At 40.9% G+C, this 20,657-nt stretch overlaps 2 protein-coding genes across 2 annotated transcripts; one reads left to right on the forward strand and one right to left on the reverse strand.

The window, feature by feature from the left end:
- The first annotated feature begins 369 nt into the window (after positions 1-369).
- Positions 370-2,746, forward strand: elof1 (elongation factor 1). The gene is made up of 4 exons (XM_083977440.1): positions 370-481; positions 1,290-1,422; positions 1,508-1,578; positions 2,307-2,746. The coding sequence occupies exons 2-4, from the start codon at positions 1,307-1,309 to the stop codon at positions 2,369-2,371; spliced, it is 252 nt and encodes an 83-aa protein (XP_083833566.1). The 5' UTR covers positions 370-481; positions 1,290-1,306; the 3' UTR covers positions 2,372-2,746.
- Positions 2,747-3,061: 315 nt separating this feature from the next.
- On the reverse strand, positions 3,062-14,893 carry cnn1b (calponin 1, basic, smooth muscle, b). Its single transcript, XM_083977881.1, has 7 exons — positions 14,592-14,893; positions 8,891-9,012; positions 8,695-8,761; positions 7,750-7,887; positions 7,329-7,445; positions 6,731-6,877; positions 3,062-5,310 (listed from the first exon to the last, which is right to left on the reverse strand). Exons 1-7 carry the CDS (start codon positions 14,649-14,651, stop codon positions 5,068-5,070), a joined length of 894 nt encoding a protein of 297 aa, XP_083834007.1. The 5' UTR covers positions 14,652-14,893; the 3' UTR covers positions 3,062-5,067.
- Between the last annotated feature and the right edge of the window lie 5,764 nt (positions 14,894-20,657).

Genomic DNA, 20,657 nt, shown 5'->3' on the forward strand with positions numbered 1-20,657 from the left:
GTTTCATTTTGACAGAGCCATGAGGTGTTTTACAAGTGTTGCATCTTATCTTGCTTTCTAGTGTTTTGACACAATGAGCCGTGTGTAGTCTAAGCAATCAGCAAAATTGTAAATAATCCACAACACACTCTATCTATCTATCTATCTATCTATCTATCTATCTATCTATCTATCTATCTATCTATCTATCTATCTATCTATCTATCTATCTATCTATCTATCTATCTATCTATCTATCTATCTATCTATCTATCTATCTATCTATCTATCTATCTATCTATCTAAACCACTGGAGGAGGAGGGACGTCATTTACAGATGACCCCTGTCAGTGGATGAACAGAGCTGCCACTCTTCTAGTTTGAACCAATCACAACGCGGACAAATTCTCCAGTAACCAATAGGAAGCGGTCCAGAGAGACGCTGCATCCGGAGCTGGTTGAATACACAAAGCATCCTCCTACGTCGAAAGACATCACTTTGGTAAGACAGCAGTCACACCGTTAAACTAATGATTGACCCCGCAGCACAGACAGATGAAACACGGACGCTCGCTTCGCCTTCACCTCTGTAAACCGTCTGTAAACCGTCTGATGTCCGTGCCCAGTCTGTGTCCACATGCTAGCAGCTGTTAGCGGTTAGCCCGCCAGCGCACAGCGGTGTGTGTTTGGCGCTTTAGTGCATCGTTCATCTGGAGAAAATCACATCTGCAGACAGTAAAGTATAGGTCGCTGTATACTATGGGAAAGTCAATTAACATACATTAGTATAAGGTGTAAGTTATGGTTGCAACAGCACACGTTACTATCCGTCCAGTGGTTTTTACCTGTCAGAGCCAGGGCAGGAATGAATGTAAACAATATTTATCCTATGCTTTAATTATGTCCTTATAATGTTTTTTTAAATATATATACAGAGGTCATTCAAGGCGGTGGCTTAAAACACTATTGTTCAGGATGTCAAGCAAATGAATGCATGTTTTTATGAAATTTTGCACTGCAGGAGATGCACTTTTAATTTCGTTGTTGTGGAAATGACAATGGCAATAAACGTATCTATCTATCTATCTATCTATCTATCTATCTATCTATCTATCTATCTATCTATCTATCTATCTATCTATAGCCATTAAAAGTGACCAAGTTTCCCATAATCTATATTTACATGCACAGGGAACATGCACTTGAGCAGTGTCTCTGTGAAAGAGACTCCGTGTGGTATCTACAGTATTGCCTGTGGCTGTTGGGAAAAGAAGAAAAATGTAATGATACAGAAACTTTCCCCCCTGCAGGGTAAACCGGACTAGAAATGGGGCGCAGGAAGTCAAAGAGAAAGCCACCTCCCAAGAAAAAGATGACGGGTAACCTGGACACCCAGTTTACCTGTCCGTTCTGTAATCACGAGAAGTCCTGCGATGTCAAAATGTAAGTTCAGCTTTATGCAACATCACACTGCTTCAACAGTAACCCAGAAATGCACCATAAACAACAAATACTAACTCTTTTCCAGGGAACGAACCCGCAACACAGGGATTATATCATGCAGTGTTTGTTTGGAGGAGTTCCAGACTCCAATAACTTGTATCCTTTAACCAACATGGGGCAGAAGGCATCATCATGTTTGGCTGATTTTTAGTTTGCTTGTGTGTTGCCATGAGTAAAAGTCATGAATCCGAGAATTTTATAGTGCATTTCATAAATTGCAAAATGGGGAATTTTGGGTACATATGTTTATAATTATCTTATGATTACAATTTTCTACTACTGCATTAAAGTTGAATGAAAACAGACTGCTTGCAGATTTCATAATTATCACCAGCTTTAATGCAGTAATAGTTGCATATGCAAATGAGGGGGTTCTTAAAGCAGAAGTAAGCGATCCGGACGTTTTTCTGACTTGTCAGCCGATGGAGTTAGCAGCCCCTGCCCTCGTCATGGATCTATTGGTCCTCGTCCCTACGTCACCATATTCACGTGCATCCCTTGGCTGCACACACAGCCCTTCATGCCATTCTCTCTCCTCATTGGATAAAGGTTGTAGGATACAAGGAAATAAAATAAAAGTTTTCTCCTTGGCTTACAGCAGAGCAGAGTGACTGACAGACCCGTGTTTCGGACCAAACACTCTATGTAAGTGATTGCCGTCGGAAGATATACAGTAACTATTTAACACAAATATTCCACTTACTTCTGCTTTAACACTTTAAATTCTTAAAATAAGCAATTAGAAGATTGTTTCGCCTTGTTAAGGTGTGTGTGTGTGTATCTTGGGTGTAAATCTGGACCATCCCTTAACCTCCTGTCAACAGATCTGTCCGAGCCAGTGGATGTTTACAGCGACTGGATCGATGCTTGTGAAGCAGCCAATCAGTAGTCCTTGTTCAGTTATGACTCACCTTTTCTCTAACCTCAAATCACTTTCTGTTTAGCACCATGTAGCAAACATTATGTTTTTCTGTGTCTGACACGTTTAGTTTCATTACGCTGCAGTGTGGCTTGCTGGACATGGCACATTCGTCTGGCTGGGCCAGAGTGTCATCATGTTGTTTTGACAGTGACCTGTCAACATCACAGCTCTCTTCATATTTCATGTCATTGATCCGCTTATGAAAAATTATGTTTATTTTATATTGGATGAAGATTTTTTCTCTTTCTGGACCAAACTGTCATATAATGAAATTTAAAATCAAATCTGACATATTTGTACACATATAAAACACTCAGTGTTTTTTATTATTATTATTTTTGATTTATAGATGGAAATACTAATTTTCTTTAGGTAGTTACAAGGTTGTCTATTATTCTTATAAGACAAACAAATGTTACTTTTTTTGGAAGTAATATTTTAGTTTTAAACCTGATTTAAACCTGTTTCACTTGCAACATTATGTTGATTGACAACTTTTTACTTTTTTGAATTGCCAAATTCAAATTCTTCCTCTTTTTTTTTGTAATTTTCATTTTAAGACCACAATTATGTGATTTCAGTTACACTACTTTTGTGTATTTCACTTTCACTGTGTTATTTGATTTAATTACAGTAATAATAAAATTACAACAGAACTGTATTTTTGAAGTGTTTTTATTGCACAAATGTCATGTTTCGTGAAAGGCATATAGAAAAAAAAATCAATAGGTTAGCAAAGATGTATAGTTTGAACAATGTTGAAACAAAGCCAACACATTAGGGTGAAATGTTACTATACATTTAACTCCACATTCTGGATATCAGGTTGGGAATGATGATCAATAAATTAACTACATTCCTATATTTGATTGAATAAAAATGTAACATTTGGTCGTTTGATGGATTAAAAATACAGTAAATAGTATACGCATGAGCTTTTCTCCACTAGATGGCGTCCTGCTACATGTCTAAAATCCTGGCTGTGGTGCTTTTGATCAGGAGCTCAAACATGTTGGTCCGTTTACTTCTAAGCCAAAATGTAAGTGTAAATTTCTGCACTCTAATGTGTTGAAAATGAATCCCGTGACAGCTAGAGGCACTTCTAAAGTTTACATTCAAGACATTCGGTGGGTTGACAGTATGATGCAGACGTTTCAAATGGAGGATCTCGTCTGTATATTTGGCATGATTCACATTAGCAATTATCAGCAAGCACCTAGGGTCTGCTTTGATATTGCCAATTATTGTCAGTGGTGGACAAAGTACTCAGACACTTTGCATTCATAAAATGAGCAATACCACAATGTAAAAATACTCCTTTTGTGTCATCAGCAGAATGTACTTCAAGTACAAAACGTGAAAGAAGTAGTAAATTGTTACCTATACTTAAAACATTTTATAATAATATGTGTATGTAAGATCTAATTTTGTTAAGTCACTACAACTGATGTAATTACATAGGTTAGGGAGTATAAGTAAAAAGTGGCATCAAATGGGAAAACTCAAAGTTCAAGTACCCCAAATTTGTAGCCAAGTACAGTATCTGAGCAACTGTACTCAGGTACATCCTCCACTGTTAACTGCACACAAGGTGAAGCCAGGTAAAGTGCAACTGGAGCAACAACACTAAAGCCAAAGTTCACTGAGGCAAAAGGCAAGCAGGAAATGTTCCCAAAAGGCTGGAAGCAAAAAGTCAACAGCTTCAGTTGCTGTATAAAAACTACTAGTGACCTAGATAACCCTAACATCAAACTGGATATCACAACACCTACATTTACTCTTTTAGTGTTCATAAATGCATTGTCTGACAGACCCTGCTCCTTTTTTACTAAAAAAACTTCCTTAAAAAACCAAGGACTCATGCTGCACACAAGCCATGTAAAGTCAGCCCCATAACATTGGCAGGATGGGTAATCTGGCAGGCCTGTGAACATGACTATTTGACAGCGCAGGTGCTCACAAAACAAAGCGATATCCGCACAAAGCTACAAGTCCTCCTGCATCGTCCGCCACCGGGTCAACCTGTGGACCTGGGAGCTCCTGCGTCATCCCGGGCGGTGGGATCCCAGAGCCCGTAGAGCTCTGGCGTGGACTCTGTTCCAACTGGGTCAAAGTTCAATAGCACCAACACAGTCACTTGTTTCCAAGAAACACTCAGATTCTGCTTCGTCAGTGTTCAAACTGGACAGGAAGGGGAAGGGAGGTGAGCCGAGGGGTATCAACAGTAAAAAAAAAAAGAAAAAAAAATCCCTAATTACAATGCAAATACAAAAAGCAGTAGGAAAAATATAAATAGCAATGGTCATTAATTCTCAACTTATAAGTGTTGTTTGGGTGTTTTGAGCAGTAATAAAAACTCATCAGCGCAATGAGATACAGACGTTGGCCACTAAGTGAAAATTTTTGACGTAAGGTCAGTGTAAACCCTTTTTGTTTTTACTCACGGAAAGAAAAACAACGAAGTCCTAAGAGTAAAAATATGTTAAAGGGGAAAAAAGGGCAATAAAGACGACAGTGACGTCAATCAGTGTTAAATAACAGTCTGGGAGGTTTGCTCATCACAAAGACCGTTGTGGTTGTTTGTCTGAAGTTAAAGCAAAGAGGGAGGAGGAGGAGGAGGAGGAGGATGAGGGGCGGTGAGGCTAGTTTTTTTTTTTTTTTTTTTAATCTGAGTACTGGTTGTAGCCGTCGAACTCCTCGCTGCCGTTGTTGTAGTAGGCCTCGGTGGGGTTGCTGCAGTACTTGTTGTCGTAGACCTGGCGGGGCAGGCCGTAGGTGGTCATGCCCTGCTGGGAGGCCACTTTGTTGGTGCCCATCTGCAGGGAGATGGTGCTGGTGTCACAGTTCTCCAGCTGCAGATTCTTGTCGAAGATGTGCCTCCTGGTTCCTGGAGCCGTCATGCCAGCCTGGGGGGAAGCAGAGAGGTTTTCAAATTAAAAAGAAAAAGAAAACATTCCGCAGTCGGGCCAATATATTTTTTAAAAAGCCTCTTGAACAGCCCATGAATTCAATGAATAAGGCCTGTAATACTGTATATTATTCTTACTGTCAACATCCCTCTCTGTCGTAAAGCTCCACTGTTGCCCAGAGCCTCTTAAAAACACAACATCGAGCCACACTGCTGCACTGGGTGACATGTTCCTTCATTCTGATGGACGTGGGCACTGTAGTATATTTGTCAAACCCATGCACACTGTAATTCTGCCAGAAATACTTGTTACAATAGTAGTTCCCAGCCTCTTTTTTTTTTTTATCTGATTTAATGCCAGAGCCCTGTCGGATGAACTCCATGAACTCTAGCTCGCCTATCACTGCTTCCAACAGTCTTCACTTGATTGATTTTAAATTGGATGTTTTAGCACAATCAAATGCATGAGCAAGTCTGATGGTTTGGCCATTTATATCACGTTTAGCTATTTCAACCATTTATCCAACACGTTTTGCTAACTATTTTAACCATATGACGGTATGATTTCTACTATTTCTATCTATCACTTTCAAGTAACTATTCATAGTTTAGCCAAGTAATAATAAGAAGCCATTAGTCGGTTTTCTTTTCTGCCAAATGTGGTTTGTTGCCTTGTAGGGGGGTGGTAATTTGTTGTGTGACATGAACCATTGTTGTCTTAACATGGCAAAGTTAAAATAGGTCTTCAAGGCAGACAAGGCTTGAAGGCTACAATGTGTCTATTGGAAAGTGGCTAAAAGGGCCAAGGCTAGCTGGTTAGCATGCTAACTTCAGTGGAGGATTTGATAAAGGCAAGAGCTGCTATTCAGCTGTAATTAAAGGAACGATATTTGATACTGAACTCATGTTTGCTCTACACTAGTAAGTAAACAGCTGGCCACGCTAAAGTTAGCTATGTAGCAAAAACAAAAAATCTCCTTTAAAGAAATAATGTGTTAAATTAATTTGGCTATTTCAACCAATTTTGGACAAGATTGTTTTTGCTATATGCTTAATTTTTTCAGCTAACTGTTAAGACTTGTTGGCTATCTATCTGGTTTTCAAATATCCAAATTCAAGCTGTAGTTCTGCCCCGGGAATCATTGTGCTACAGTGTCAACATGTGTATTACTGTACTGTGCAGCCGAAAATCATCCCAACAAACTCATTCCCAAGTGCCAGACTGTTTCATGAAACAGAAAAACATGTAGCTACTAACAGTTCCAGTAAGATTCATTAGCCTGCAGACCCCAAAATGAACTAATGACTTCGGTCTTTTCAACAGCAGCCTTACCATTTAAATTAATTAATCTTCAGCTCTCATCTGGTAAAAAATGAATTAATATAAGATAGAAGTATTGTGGTGTTTCTCTCCTCACCTGGCTGGCTCCCTTGTTGGTACCCATCTGTAGGCTGATAGTGGACTGGTCCATTGGGTTGTCCATGCCGATCTTTGCATCGTACAGGTGGCGCCGTGTGCCGTAGGAGGTCATGCCCTTCTGGCTGGCAAGCTTGTTGGTGCCCATCTAAGGATACAGCAACATTGAGTGAGATAAATAACTGAAAACACCATTAGTCTATTGTCATAATGTGAGATAAATAACTGAAAACACCATTAGTCTATTGTCATAATTTTGGGGGGGGGAAACTAATTTCAATTTACATTCATGATGAGTGAATGAACCTGTTATTCTATTCAGGATTCATTCTGCATGACTCCAGCAGGGGGCATAAATATAACCCATGTGCATCTATTTTATCTTTGCCAGTTTAACATCTATAGAGACTCTGAAGAAAGGAAGGAAGGTGGAACTCCTTCCTTTCTTCATGGACTCAATTCCTGACACCACCGGCACCAATGTGAGGATCTAATCTGTGCGGTGCGAGGCAATCTCCCCCTTCTCAATCTATAGAGACTCATTTGAATGGGTGTAAAAGCAGTAAATTGGCTTGGTGCAACAGGCCTGCTGCTCTGACCTGCAGGCCTATGATGTTGCGTCCCTCCCTGAGCTTCTCTGGAGCGAAGCGGCGCTGCTGCTTCTCAGCGTACTTCACTCCAAAGTCGTACTTTGAGTGGAAACCTTTGGACTTGGCCTGAGAGAGAGAGAGAGGTGGCAGAGACAGAAAGGAAAATAGTGGTAATAGAGTATAATTTTCATTCTCATATTGTTTTTATCAGGCTGTAGCTGTTGCCATATTGTTCTAGTCCATGCAACACAAAGCACTCACATAGGTAATGTTCAGTCACTGTACTGTATATGGTGTCTATAGGACAAAAGTTGCACCTGATTCTCCACCATCACACTTCCCTACAACAGATGTAATTGGAGAAACAGTGTGTATGTGTGTGTGTCTGCATCTGCATGTGTACTTGTGTGTGTGTGACATCTGCCCTCACCATTCCAACCAGAGCGATGAGCGTGCACTGGACCTGAGTGTGGTTGACATTCTCAAACAGATCGTTGGCCTCAAAGATGTCATGTGGCCTCAGGCCGTACTCTGTGATCCCCCGGACAAAGTTCCCTATGTTTTCCAGCTGAGGAGGACGGACAGAGGGACAATGGAAATATCAGAGCGAGGGATATTTAACTCTTTTTGCTTCATTGTAATACAATGTATGTATGAGGATCGTTACTACTCATTTACCCTAATCTTTTATAGTACATTATAATGTTACCACCAGTGGCTGGTTAGGTTAGCTTACCACAGAGACTAACTACGTGTCAAATTTAGTTACATTATGACAGAGCCATACAACACATTTCCTTTCATTTTTATTCCTTGTGTTAAGCTATCCAGCTACAAACAGTGCATTCACATTTACAATACAGACAGGAATCTAAAAACTGCACGTCTTTTGCCTCAAACGTGCATTAATATTGTGATAATGGTTTGGTATAGACACCATAAAGAATGAATAAGATCCCTTTAAATATTTAGCAGTTTTTTGTTTTATTCAGATTCTGTGCATTTTAAAGTTATCTCAAGGCCCTTTCTCCCTCATTGCTTCTACAGTATAATGCCTGAATCTACTGAAAGCCTGACTGCTGTGCATTCATTTGCAGCAGCGTTAATATCACAATGAGATTTTTTTTTAAAAAGAGCTTCAATCAACTCTTAGAAGCGATGTTTGCCTCTTTGAGCCTGTAAAAGGCTAATAAATGCCACGCCGCGATGGGGCTCATTTGATATGGCAGCTACTTTATGGAATGTAAATAGGCTCCGTGTTGTCAAGGCCAATGTGGCAGACAAACCAAGTTCCACATGCTCTGGAAACCGTCCCTGACTTTGAGACCAACGGGACAAATAAGGCTTTTTTTTTTCCATTGAGCTGGTTCATTACCTGGTGCCAGTTTTGAGTGGAGTTGTTGATCCTTCTCACTGAACCTGGCCGGAGAACGTTAATGAGTCTACAAAGAAAGGGACACAGGATACAAGATTATTTTTTAGTGATGTATGATTAATTATATAATCATCTTATTGGGGACAATCACTGACATTAATGATTAGTTTCTGTGCGTCAGCGTCTGTCCACTCACTCGCACAGCAGGACTCCATCCTTCAGACTCTCCATGAAGTGGTCCCCCATCCTCTTGCCAGTCACATCCTGGATCCACAGCCTCAGCTCCTCCTCCTTCTGGGCGTCATACTTTCCTGCCAGCTATCAAGGAGGATGGGACAGAGGTCAGAGGTCACATATTACATATTCAGTTTATCATAAAACAACAGCTGATTCAGCCCATCAAACTCTCTATGATCAAGCCTACTCCTTACTGGCAAGCCTTTAGTCATTTCAGTACCGTTTAAAAAAGAAGAAAAGAAAGAAAGCACCTAAAAAAAAAAACTCAGGGCTCAGCAAAATGAAGAGTGATAAAATATTACTCTGTGGTTTATCCTTGTGCCGCATGGGAAGATCAAAATTTGTGGAACATTCCTGATTATTCCGATTTGACATTTTAAATCAAACTATAACACATTATTACCAGTGTATATGTTTTCATCTTTTTTGGTCTGCAACCATGCATGATGTGCTACAACAAAATGTGGCCGCGGAGTAGCTGACTGCGGTGGAAACAACCGCTGAGGCAGGTTTGAATACTTCATCATACATCTGTGGGCAGATTTTGCCACCGTGATGAGTCACTCAAGTACTGTGAGTAAACTTTACATGTGTGTAGCCAAGATTTAAAAAGAAGAAATGAAGGCTGAGTTCAAAGATGGGTGTGGTTCCAACACAGAGTGCTCACGGGTCAAGACAGGGCGGCTGTCGCTGCCGCTGTGATCCCATCATGAGATACTCTCTAAATTTACCCTATTTCAAAAAAGGTTCCCAGCATGAGCTGTCTAATTTAATAAAATAAAAAACATTAGTATTTACTTATTATAAATAATTACTAGACATTCTTTTCTCCACATGTCTGTTTTCTCCACATCTTTGCATGTTCATTTGACCTTGAGTGAATTAACACTTAAATGAATCAGAAGTTTATCAACATCACATTTGTGTCTATTTTCCTCTTTATTTCTTGACAACGTCCTTAGGAGTTATTTGAAGGCCATATTGGTTGTGATGGGGAGGAATACAGTGGAATTCACTGAGGGCTGGAATAAAAGCAGAAGATGATAGATAATGACACACAATACTCAGATCTTAAAACTTTATGTCAGTTTAATACAATGCCACTTTCAGGTTTCTGGTCTCTGCCTTTCCTTTCTCAGCACATCATAAGTGGACTGTCACTGAAAGTCTTACTGTATAATAAAAAAGTACTTTGAGATGAAGTGTGTAAAAAGACCGGGAATAAAAATGAAAATGAAAAAAGGCCTGTGGACATTCCAGCTTAGAGAAACACTCTGGCCTCTTTCTCTTCTCTCTCTGTATTTCCTTATTGGCACAAACACGTTGCCCTAATACTTTGAATTCTGGTGTGGGGTTTAAGGCTGCTCCCCCCTTGGATACACACACTCTCTCTCACACACACACGCACACACCCTCGTCCTCTTTTCCTGAATGTTCTGCAGATAAGTCTTCGCAGTCTGGGATCGCCAGCCAACACAAACAAGTATTTCAAAGCAGTGGGGATAACGGAGCTTCCAGTCCATCACACCAAACTTGGGAGAAACAGCTTTCCCAAACACTCCTCCCTCTCCCTCCGTCTGTCTCGCTCTCCGTCTCCCATTGGCCCAGCTCATATTTCTCTCTCCCCCCTCTTTTCTCTCTCTCTCTCCCTCTGGGTTTTCCAGAATCTGCCCTTTTACAGTGAGTTGACTATTCAGGCAAACCACGTCTGATAAAGACAGGCCAAGATCGACAGGTCCTGCTTCCAGCCGAGGTACTTGAGCTCAGTGTCTGATTTAGCCGTGTTGTTCTTCTCATAGTGGAGCTCAGGAATGCTGTCAGAGCCGGTTGTTTTCTGAACTCTGAGAGATTTCTTTATCATAGACATTGAATGACAAAAGGGCAAATAGGATGGAGCAGTTCAAAACTAAAATATACGGCGCTAGTGATGCTGGAAACTGAAACATGTCCTTTGCAGGACACAGATCCTTAAAGCAAGACGATGTAACCTTTGCTAGAGAAAGGTCACTGTGGACACAAGTGGCAATTATGGAACAGTGGTAAATGCTAAGACATTTATAGCACAAAAAGAGCAGAGTCATAACGCCAGTAAAGTGTTACAGTAGTGTCACATACAGCAACATCTACCTTAGCGCAGTTAGCCTGCATAAGCCTACATTAGCCACCATAAGCCTCCAGTCATACCAGACCAAGTAAGGCCACACTGACAAACCTCCTGAAGCACTGAAATGAGCTACGGGACATTTTATCACTGATCAATTTAAGATTTTATTTGTTTATTCTGTTATTTCCTCCTCTGCATGTCGAATAGTGTAGGAAATACTCCCAATGCAAGTAGCAGTCCTTAAGTAAAAGCGAAAATATTGTAAAGAAAATGTGTTAAAAGTAAAGTAAAATAACTCATTCTACAGAGAAATAACTTTATATGACATATTATTGTATTTTATATAAATGACACATTCATACATACACAGCATTTAGCTGCCGCTAATGGAGGCGGTTGTTAAACAGCTACGCTTTGATATTTCACTCTATTGGTTCCCAAATGAGAAGCTGGGTGCCCTCCAATGGGTCGTCAGATAAGTCTGAGGGGTTGAGAGATGATGAATGAGAGGGGAAAGAAGAAAAAACAAAGTCCTGCTGCATAAATGTCCATTAATGTTTCACATATTTCCTTAATCGTTGTTTTTTCTGTTGTTTAATCATGGCCAACTTGACCTTGGCGGGCTGCTAACAATTATCTAAATGAAACCATCTGAGAGGTTTAGGTGGGTAAACGTCTCTGTTCCAGCAGCTCATCTGAACCATGATGAGGAACCTCGAACAGGTTCTGCTTTTTTGTAAAGTGTCACATTAATAATAAGTTGAGAAACTGGACTACTCTTTATTAATGTATTTGAAAAGCTGATTATATGTTTTTATATAAAATCAGACAAATATGCTGAACGATGTGGAGGAGAAAGCACAATGCCTCTCTCTTTAACTGTTGTATGGATGTCTGAAATAGCTTCAAATTAAAATACAAGGGAAGTACTATTGTATAAATATATCTTAATCCATATCTATATATTGTTTAAGAGGTACTGAGAAAGATCTGCTAGCAAAACTCAACAACAGAATCCAAAAAATGTAAATGATGGGGCGCAGTGGGTTGAGCAGGCGCCCCATATATAGAGGCTACAGTCCTCACTGCAGTCGGCCCCGGCTCGAATCCCGCATTGGACGGCCCTCTACTGCATGTCATTCCCATTTCCTGTCTCTCTCAGTACACTATCCAATAAAAAGGCATAAAAAGCCCTAAAATATACTTTTTAAAAATTATTTCATGTTTAAAAGCAGAACTCAGTCACTTCTGTTCAAATGTAGGCACAGGAGAGGTGGCAGGTAGAGGATGATGGTAACGCTGAAACATAATGTAAAAGTAGGAGAGAGCTTCATAATGTCAGATCAGTTACACATTGATCTGAACCAACATCAGCTGACACTCACCACTGGAAGCTACTCGTACCAGCAGACCAAGGCTACTGGAGCAAAGTGCAACTAAAGTGTGTAAAATCTCACAGCATCACATATAACCAACCACATTGGACAGAGTAGACAGTGTACTAACATCAGTGTAAATACACAGTATGTAGCCGTTTGTACTTTGAACTGTACTAGAAAAAAAAAAGTCGCTTCAAGATGTTCCTGTGACCACCCAGCAGCTGATCACTGATCCTGGCTCTGCCTTTGGAAGAGTTCACCTCACTAAACAAACAGCTGTTGTGTTAAATGGATCTGCTGGTGGGAGCTGCTGGTACGACTCTTGTCTCCGCCATCCGTCTCCTGTCCACCTGTGTTCTGTCAGGACGGCGTTACGTCCTCCCTGACTCCAGTGTAAACTGTTTAGACAAAGGACACTTTCTCATGTTCCAAGTCAGAGGCCGGCCGGTCCTTAAAAGGCCATCAGATGATGCCGATGTACCTGTCAGTCTCCCTGCTGCATCCCTGCTCCTCTCTGATGTCATGCTGCAGGAACCTATAATCCCCGCGCGACCCACGGCGCCCTGTCAACTGCACTGTACAGCTGGGTTTCCAGACTATTCACAACGGGAGATAGAGTGCACATAATCGACTTGGAAACAGCACAAAGATGGAAGCAAAAATAACAGCCAGAATATCAAACCTTCATTCCAGACTAAAGAGCCTGCTGAATAGCTGTAACGCTAGGAATGTGGGTTTCATGGAGTGCAGTGTACCCCTGTGTGAGATTAAAGCACTGATGAAAGATGCCACTATTCAGGGAACTATTCAGGACAATAACGACAATGATGATGATGATGATGATGATGATCGGGGTGTTGGAACAGTCGCAGGCTGACCTTTCTCAAGCTGTCAGCAGCTGTGACTCATCCCAACATACAGAGTCACTACTGTCATGATACCAGCAGCAGAGAGGAGGCAAACACGTGAAATCCTCCAAAAAACGGTCACTTCATCAAGCTCGGTCAGGATGCTGACAGCTTAAACTGGAGGAAAGGGAATATGTATGTTGATGATCATTTACTTTAGTACTGTGCTTTGAAGCAAATATCAAATCTGATATTTATATTAACTTCAACAACAAACTTAAAGTAAAGCTAAAAAATCAAATCAAAATGCCAGCTACAGGTTCATAAATATAGTCTAATATCCAAAATAAAATACTCATTATTTATTTGAAATATTATGATTTTTGATTTATTCTACCATAAGTAACCTTGTGAATGCAGGATATCATTATCATTATTGTAGCATTGGAACAATCCACCACTTGCTTATAAAATAACTCCAGGTCAAAATAAATCCATTCATAATCATGTACAATGTGTGTCTTTGATTCTGCAGATCAAGCTCCGATCATCACTGAAGCATCTCTACTCTCTTTGCCTCCAGGCCCAGATTCACAACCCTACACACACACACACAGTGTGGTTCCTCAGCCACAGAGATAAATGAACCAGTGACACTAGAAAAACACAGCGTTATTTAGCACAAGTCAAATTTCCTCCCTCCCCTCGTGCTGCACTCTCACAGACTAAATGCCCTGACCCCTCTTAAATCGCACAAATAATTTGGCCACTGAGACCTACTTTCAGCTCCAAAACAATCACCTCCCTCACTGTGTGATCTGTTATCAGAGGGCAGGAGTGTGTGTGCGTTTCCCATGCATGAAACTTAGGAGTGAGATCACGTTATAGAGCCTTGTTTTAATCATCAAAACACAACCTGCATGTAAAATACCAGCTTTAAGATCAGAGTTAGAGCGGCTCAGTGCATGTTTGTGTGTTTTATTCTATGTTAGGGGGATGAACCACGTGTTGACAGGTTGTTCAGGATGACTGTAACCATGTGAACATCCCATATAAGGACTCCAACAACTATTTGAGCATGAGTTTTCTCTATAGAGCTGTGTTTGGAGGATCCCCATCCTCTGTAGTTTGTTATAATTAAGGCAAACAATCCAAACAGGACCACAGAAGAGGAGTGTTTACATTATTCATCCTCATGCTAAAGCTGGCTTCCCTGGCCCCTGGTTGGTGGACCCCTGACCCACTCCAGCTGCTAGAACGCTGCAGTGGATTTGCCACAGCCCTGGGATAACAACAGAAATAAAGAAATAAATAAAAACGTGCACTCACCTTACTCTTGACCTCGGCTGAAAGTCCGAAGGCTGGGCCGCTCCTGAAATGTGTTGACATCCTGGTGCTTTGAGTTATTTACAGTGAGGCTGATGAGGAGGGCTTTAAAAATGGAGGAGCAGGTTACAGCTCTCGGTCCGAGGCAGGAAACACACAGAAAAAAAAAAGTCCCGAACAAATCCGTGGGTCGAGGTTTGCTTTTCTTTTTTTCTCTCTTTCTTTTGTTTCTTCCTTCAGCTGGTCTCAGTCGTGCTCGGACCTGCTCGTGAGGCTTTTGGACAACTTTCCGACACTGTTCTGAATCTTTTTTAAACTCTTCCCATGTGTGTGCGCTCTGATTGGCCGCGGCAGCCGTCCAATCAGGGCGCAGCCTCCTCATCGAGGGGGAGTGATGTCACCGCTCGGGTATTAGATTTAATGAGTGTCACTTTTTCCACCTTCAGGCCAGTCAGGGATGCTTTTCTCCTCCACTGACATGCACTTTGCTCAAGTTATGTCATTGTCATGTTCATGTGAACTTGAGATACATCAACATCCTCCACCTTTCATCTAACAACACATAGGCTATCGAGTGATGGATATGAAATATGGGGAAAATATTAAGAATATAATCAGTTTACTAATGATGAGGTGATAATAACAATACATGTATTATAATAACAGTCTTTTGATGAATCTCATGGGCAGTATTCACAGTCCTCTGAATACAAAACTCACACATTCCCATGCACATTGTTTGTGTGCTGCTGAGCTGTCGTCAAGTGAATTTGTAGCTACTGAAAACAATGTAGCTTTGATGATAGATAGCCGCTTAATTTGACTCTGGCCTACTTCCCCTCATATTAACCTGAGATAAAGTCTGACATCTACTTTCACACAGAATGAGGATTGCTCAAGGACTTTGTCCTCCATCACTGAATCGATGGGGAACTAAACCATGCTCTAGAAGTTTTAAATTCATGGATTGTACAGAATTGATGATTACATCAAGTGAATCATATTTCAGTAAAGTTGTTCGTTATGTTTCCTCCAACGAAAAGTTGTGATCTACATTTTGATATAAAGTCTGAATAAAAGACCATGTTGTGTCCAATTTTTGTCTAAACAACCTCGCTACAAGGTCATGTAACCCACAATCCTCCTCAGTCGTAAAACTGGATTTTTCCAGATTCCCACTTCTGTGAATACTTCAAGGACTTGTTGTCCATGTTGACTGACAAGAGATTAAAAGTTCATTCCTGACCTTGAAAACGGCAGGTCACGAAACGATCCTGTCACACGATTCATTTAGCGGGTGATCTGGATAGCATCAAATGAATATTTCAGGTTTAGTTTTTAAGCCAATGTGGACTAGAGGTCTTTAAAATGCTCCGTCATATCCAAAAATATACGGCATACGTACTTGTATAGGCCTATGTGCTGCTGGTGAACTGATAGCAGCGTATTTGACATGTGTTTGACAGCAGTAGCTACCGTAGAGTGCCTGACGTCACCCTGGTAGCAATGAGGTGGTTTTCTTGTTTTACTCCTGTGTGTTACTCCTCTCCCCCAACAGGCAGGCGGATAACAGGGAAAGGAATGCAGCAGATTCAGGGGGTCTGTGGAGCACAAAGCCAGAGACAGAGGGACAGAGGAGGCGGCTCCCTGGACACCATGATTCACCCTGTGCTCGCTCACTTGTGTGTGTGTGTGTGTGTGTGTGTGTGTCTAGCAGACAGGGGTGCTGATGGAGCTGGAGAGGAACGTTCTAGAAAGGCCAGGGATGGGTGGCTGCGGTGCCGGTGATAGACAATGAAAGGGCGTTAATGCAAGATTACTGGACATACAGCTGTTACCCGGCAACAATTCAAAGGGCTCCAGTCAGTCAGTCAGTGGTGGATTTATACACACTCACAGGTGAGACTAATTACTGCAGGGCAATGGTCTGCATGAGTGAATCTCACTGACCACAACACTGCAGTTATACGTTCGCATTTGTAAGACACAACAACTGCACTTTACTCTCGGGGTGAAAAGGCCACGTGACTGAAGAATAAAAAAACATAAACCACATGAACTTTTCCGCAGGAAATATGAAAAGGTTGAACTGCAGCCTCAAGAGTCCAGCACCACCTGATTAATATTGATCCTGCAGAATCAAATCCACCCAGGAACAAGTGGTGTGATGGGTAAATGTGATAAAGGGAGAGTGGTGGGTCTGAGGGTAAGAAGGTTTTACCCACTAACAGATCTGAGATATGATACAGAAAGGACCTATAAGATAATTACAGAGAGAGTAAACTTGCAAACAGCCCAAGCTCCAAGGTCATGGTTGCCTGTGACGACACCAAGATCATGTTCCCTGTAATGTTTAATGACCTTGGAGCGGGTAATTATTCTGTGGATAAACATGGTGGGATTTGAAGACACTATCAAATAGTGTCTTTAACCTTCAGTGTTTCTGTACAAAAATATTATGATGTTTATGTTATGACCAAAAGTTTCATATTTCTCCAGGAACAGGAACAGGGGCCTAAAGCACTGAAAAACAACAACAATTTTATTTATATAGCACATTTCATGCGACAACGGAAAAAACTCAATGTGCTTCACAAAAACAAAACAAAGCACAACATTACAAAAGGAATACAAGTAAAATACATATAAAAGCACAAAAAGAAGGAAATGTTGCAAATTAAAAAACTAAAAGCTTGTAAGAAAATAAATGTTTTTAGTCTTCTTTTAAAAGAAGATACTGTTGTAGAACTGAGTTTGTGTGGTAGTGAATTCCAAAGAATAGACTGAAAGCACTATGAGCTGATTTTGAATGTATTCTTGGGATAGCGAGTAGACCGTTACTTGATGATCTCAGAGATCTGTCAGAGATGTAGGAAGGAGCTGCACCATTCAGAGCTTTAAAAACAATCAATTCTTTGCTTCTGCTTCTGCTCAAAGAGATGCTAAAATCGGAGTATTGTGTTCACACCTTTTGGTTCTTGTTAAAACTCTGGCTGTAAGATGCAGTTTATAAAGTGCTTGTTTTGTTACTCCTGGGAAAAGTGCATTGCAGTAGTCTAACCTCCTTGAAATGAAAGCATGAACCAACTTTTCAGAATCTGGTAAGGATAAAATGGGTCTAACTTTAGATATTTTTCTAAGATGGTAAAAAGCAGTCTTAGAAATTAAAGAAACATGCTTCTGAAAATTAAAGCAGAAGTAAGCTATATTTTTGTGTTAATATAAGTCTTAAATAGTTATATCTTCCGACAGCAATCACTTACATAGAGTGTTTGGACCGAAACACGGGTCTGTCAGTCACTCTGCTCTGCTCTGAGCCGAGGAGAAAACTTTTCTTGTATCCTACAATTTTTATCCAATGAGAGAGAGAACAGCATGAAGGGCTGTGTGTGCAGCCAAGGGATGCGCCTGAATGTGGTGACGTAGGGACGAGGACCAATAGATCCATGACGAGGGCGGGGGCTGCTAACTCCGTCGGCTGACAAGAAGTTATGGTGCGTTCAGGGCAGCCCGTAACTCGTGTTTTTCCGACCTGTGAAGTCGTACCAGTTCGATCTGGTGCGAGTTCACGGGACGGAAGTTACGAGTGGCCGTTATAGTGCACTTTCACAGGTAACAGGTCGGAGAAACGCGAGTTGTGGGTTGCCTGGAACGCTACAAAGTCTTAAGTCGTGACTTGGAGCTGTAACTTACGGTTTCAAAAGCCTGCCTGGAAGTTGGAACGCAGCATTAGCCAAAACGACCGGATCGCTTACTTCTGCTTTAAGATTGGCATCCATAATCACACCTAAGTTTCTTACATGCTCACTAGGTTTCACAGGAAATGAACAGATTTGGTGCCTCAGAGTCTTACCTGACCTACTAGAAGAATCTCAGTTTTTTTCATCATTCAGTTTTAAGAAGTTTTCAGCCATCCAGTGTATAACATCGTTAATACACTGAATGAGATCATTTACTGGGCTCAGGTGGTCAGCAGAAACACATAAGTATAATTGTGTGTCGTCAGCGTAGGAATGATATGAAATGTTGAGTTTACGGATTATGTAACCAAGTGGGAGCATGTACAAATTGAATAGAAGAGGGCCAAGAATAGAGCCTTGGGGAACACCATATGAAATGCTAACTTTGTCTGATTTAAAGTCACCAACAGAAACAAAGTAGGACCTATGAGTTAGGTAGGAAGAAAGCCAGCTTCGAGCAGTGCCTTTGAGGCCTATAGTGCTCAACAGGTCAACAGTGTCAAAAGTGGCACTGAGATCAATAAGGACTAAGACTGAGACTCTATGGCTGTCAGAGTTGATTTTAAGATCGTTAACTACTCTGATAAGGGTCGTTTCTGTACTATGGTTGACTCTAAAACCAGACTGATACACGTCATATAGATTACTTTGTAACAGATGCACGTAATTGCTGATATACTACTAGTAAACAGATGTTAGACAACTACAAAGAGGCTCAAAACAACCACAGCGAGACACACAATAACTACAGAGTTCACAACAAATAGAAGCACAACATCAGTTACTGTAATAGGTTAATAAATGTAAACAGTCTAAACATAGAGTGAAAAACCAGCTCCAATCTAAGGATCCTTCGCCTACTGAATCCCACTCAAATACCTCATTACAGATCATTTTGCACAACTATCAATTTGGGCCTTGCTCCTGTTTAGGAGAGGTGGGAGGGCTCTTGCATGCCTGTGCCCTGGGGCCCACTGTCTAATAATCCATCCATGAGGAAATTACCGATGCAAACACTGTGAACTCATTAAAATGCCTTGGAATTGGAAGAACTTGATGCGGGCATCCTGCTTCAGAGTCAGCTGGAGGAAGATATAAAAGCAGTGGCATGCAATAAATACCCTCATGTATTTGAAGAATTGGATTCAGGTTTGAGCCCTGTAGACTGAAGAATTGTGCATTTGTATGCTAACGCTGAATAGTTGAACTAACAGTTGAAGAGTAAAAGCTGAAAGCAGTTCAAGTGTCTGCTAAAGAGTAAGAGCTGAAAGCCATTGAAGTGCCAACAGAAATCTGAAAGCTCAAATTATGTTAAACTTTAAACAAGAAATACAAGTGACACTGCTAGCACTGGAGGTGTCAGCTGGTTTATCAGCAGAGTCCAATTGTCAATTATTGACGAGTTGGCACACACAGCTGATTGTCATTTAAAGGTTTAGGGATTAATACACAATGAACATTTAAACGCTGAAAGCAAGTGTATTTTCTGCTGAAGTCAAAGTGTATGCATTGTTAATAGTTGAAGTGTCAGTAGTAGTGTAAGCAGCGACAGCAGTTTAAATGCCAGGTGGCATACAGCATGTGAACTGTCAGTTGACGTACACAAGGTTGAAACAGCTGGAACCTCAGTTGTCACAGCCAGGGATGAAAGCACTCGAGTCGTCAGATGAAAGCAGTTGAAACTGTCACTGAAGTAGTTGAGGCGTCTGCATTGTTGAGGTTTCTCGTTGGTCTATTAACACTAATAGCAGTCGAAGCATCAGTTAGCACTCTGTGATCTCAAATGATTCAGATATTCTTGGATTTAGACCAAAATGTAATCACAATCGATAAAGAGATCTCCACTTGGAAGTTAAATAAAGTGTACCCCAGCAGTTTCAAAAGGATTTGCCTTCAACATAACTGAACATTTAAATGGACTAAGAAATATGAGGAGGAAATAAAATCAGTTTCATAGATTTTCCTAATGCTCATACTGCTCCACAGGTGGAATTATGACTCTCAGTATTTAATAAAATCCTGCCCAGATGAACTCAGTCCATCTGTAACTGCTGCTAATCAAGTTAAAGGTCGATAAGGAAGGAGAACAAAAGCATCACTCTGGAAATGATAAAAGTGGCTGGCATCAGTGGATGCAATAGAAACACACTTAACATTTCACTTTTGCATTTTGTGATGTTTCCAAGATGAAACAAAACTGTAGAATCAAGTTATTACAATACGAACACAACAGATCACCTGAAACAGCTTGTTGGGATGCATGCACAGCTGTATTCTCTCTCTCTCTCTCTCTTTCTCTCTCTCTCTCTCTCTCATACACACACACACA

This window comes from Trachurus trachurus (assembly GCF_905171665.1).
Source record: "Trachurus trachurus genome assembly, chromosome: 8".
Classification (NCBI taxonomy): domain Eukaryota; kingdom Metazoa; phylum Chordata; class Actinopteri; order Carangiformes; family Carangidae; genus Trachurus; species Trachurus trachurus.

What these genes read in the sequence shown, in the direction of transcription:
- cnn1b (XM_083977881.1), bottom strand. Translation starts at nt 14,651, where the DNA reads ATGTCAACACATTTCAGGAGCGGCCCAGCCTTCGGACTTTCAGCCGAG. An exon ending in CCACTCAAAACTGGCACCAG is followed by an intron (nt 7,888 to 8,694) that starts GTAATGAACCAG and finishes CGTCCTCCTCAG; the next exon opens with CTGGAAAACATAGGGAACTT. An exon ending in GCAACATCATAGGCCTGCAG is followed by an intron (nt 6,878 to 7,328) that starts GTCAGAGCAGCA and finishes CTGTATCCTTAG; the next exon opens with ATGGGCACCAACAAGCTTGC.
- elof1 (XM_083977440.1), top strand. Translation starts at nt 1,307, where the DNA reads ATGGGGCGCAGGAAGTCAAAGAGAAAGCCACCTCCCAAGAAAAAGATG. An exon ending in AAGTCCTGCGATGTCAAAAT is followed by an intron (nt 1,423 to 1,507) that starts GTAAGTTCAGCT and finishes ACTCTTTTCCAG; the next exon opens with GGAACGAACCCGCAACACAG. An exon ending in GTTCCAGACTCCAATAACTT is followed by an intron (nt 1,579 to 2,306) that starts GTATCCTTTAAC and finishes TCCTGTCAACAG; the next exon opens with ATCTGTCCGAGCCAGTGGAT.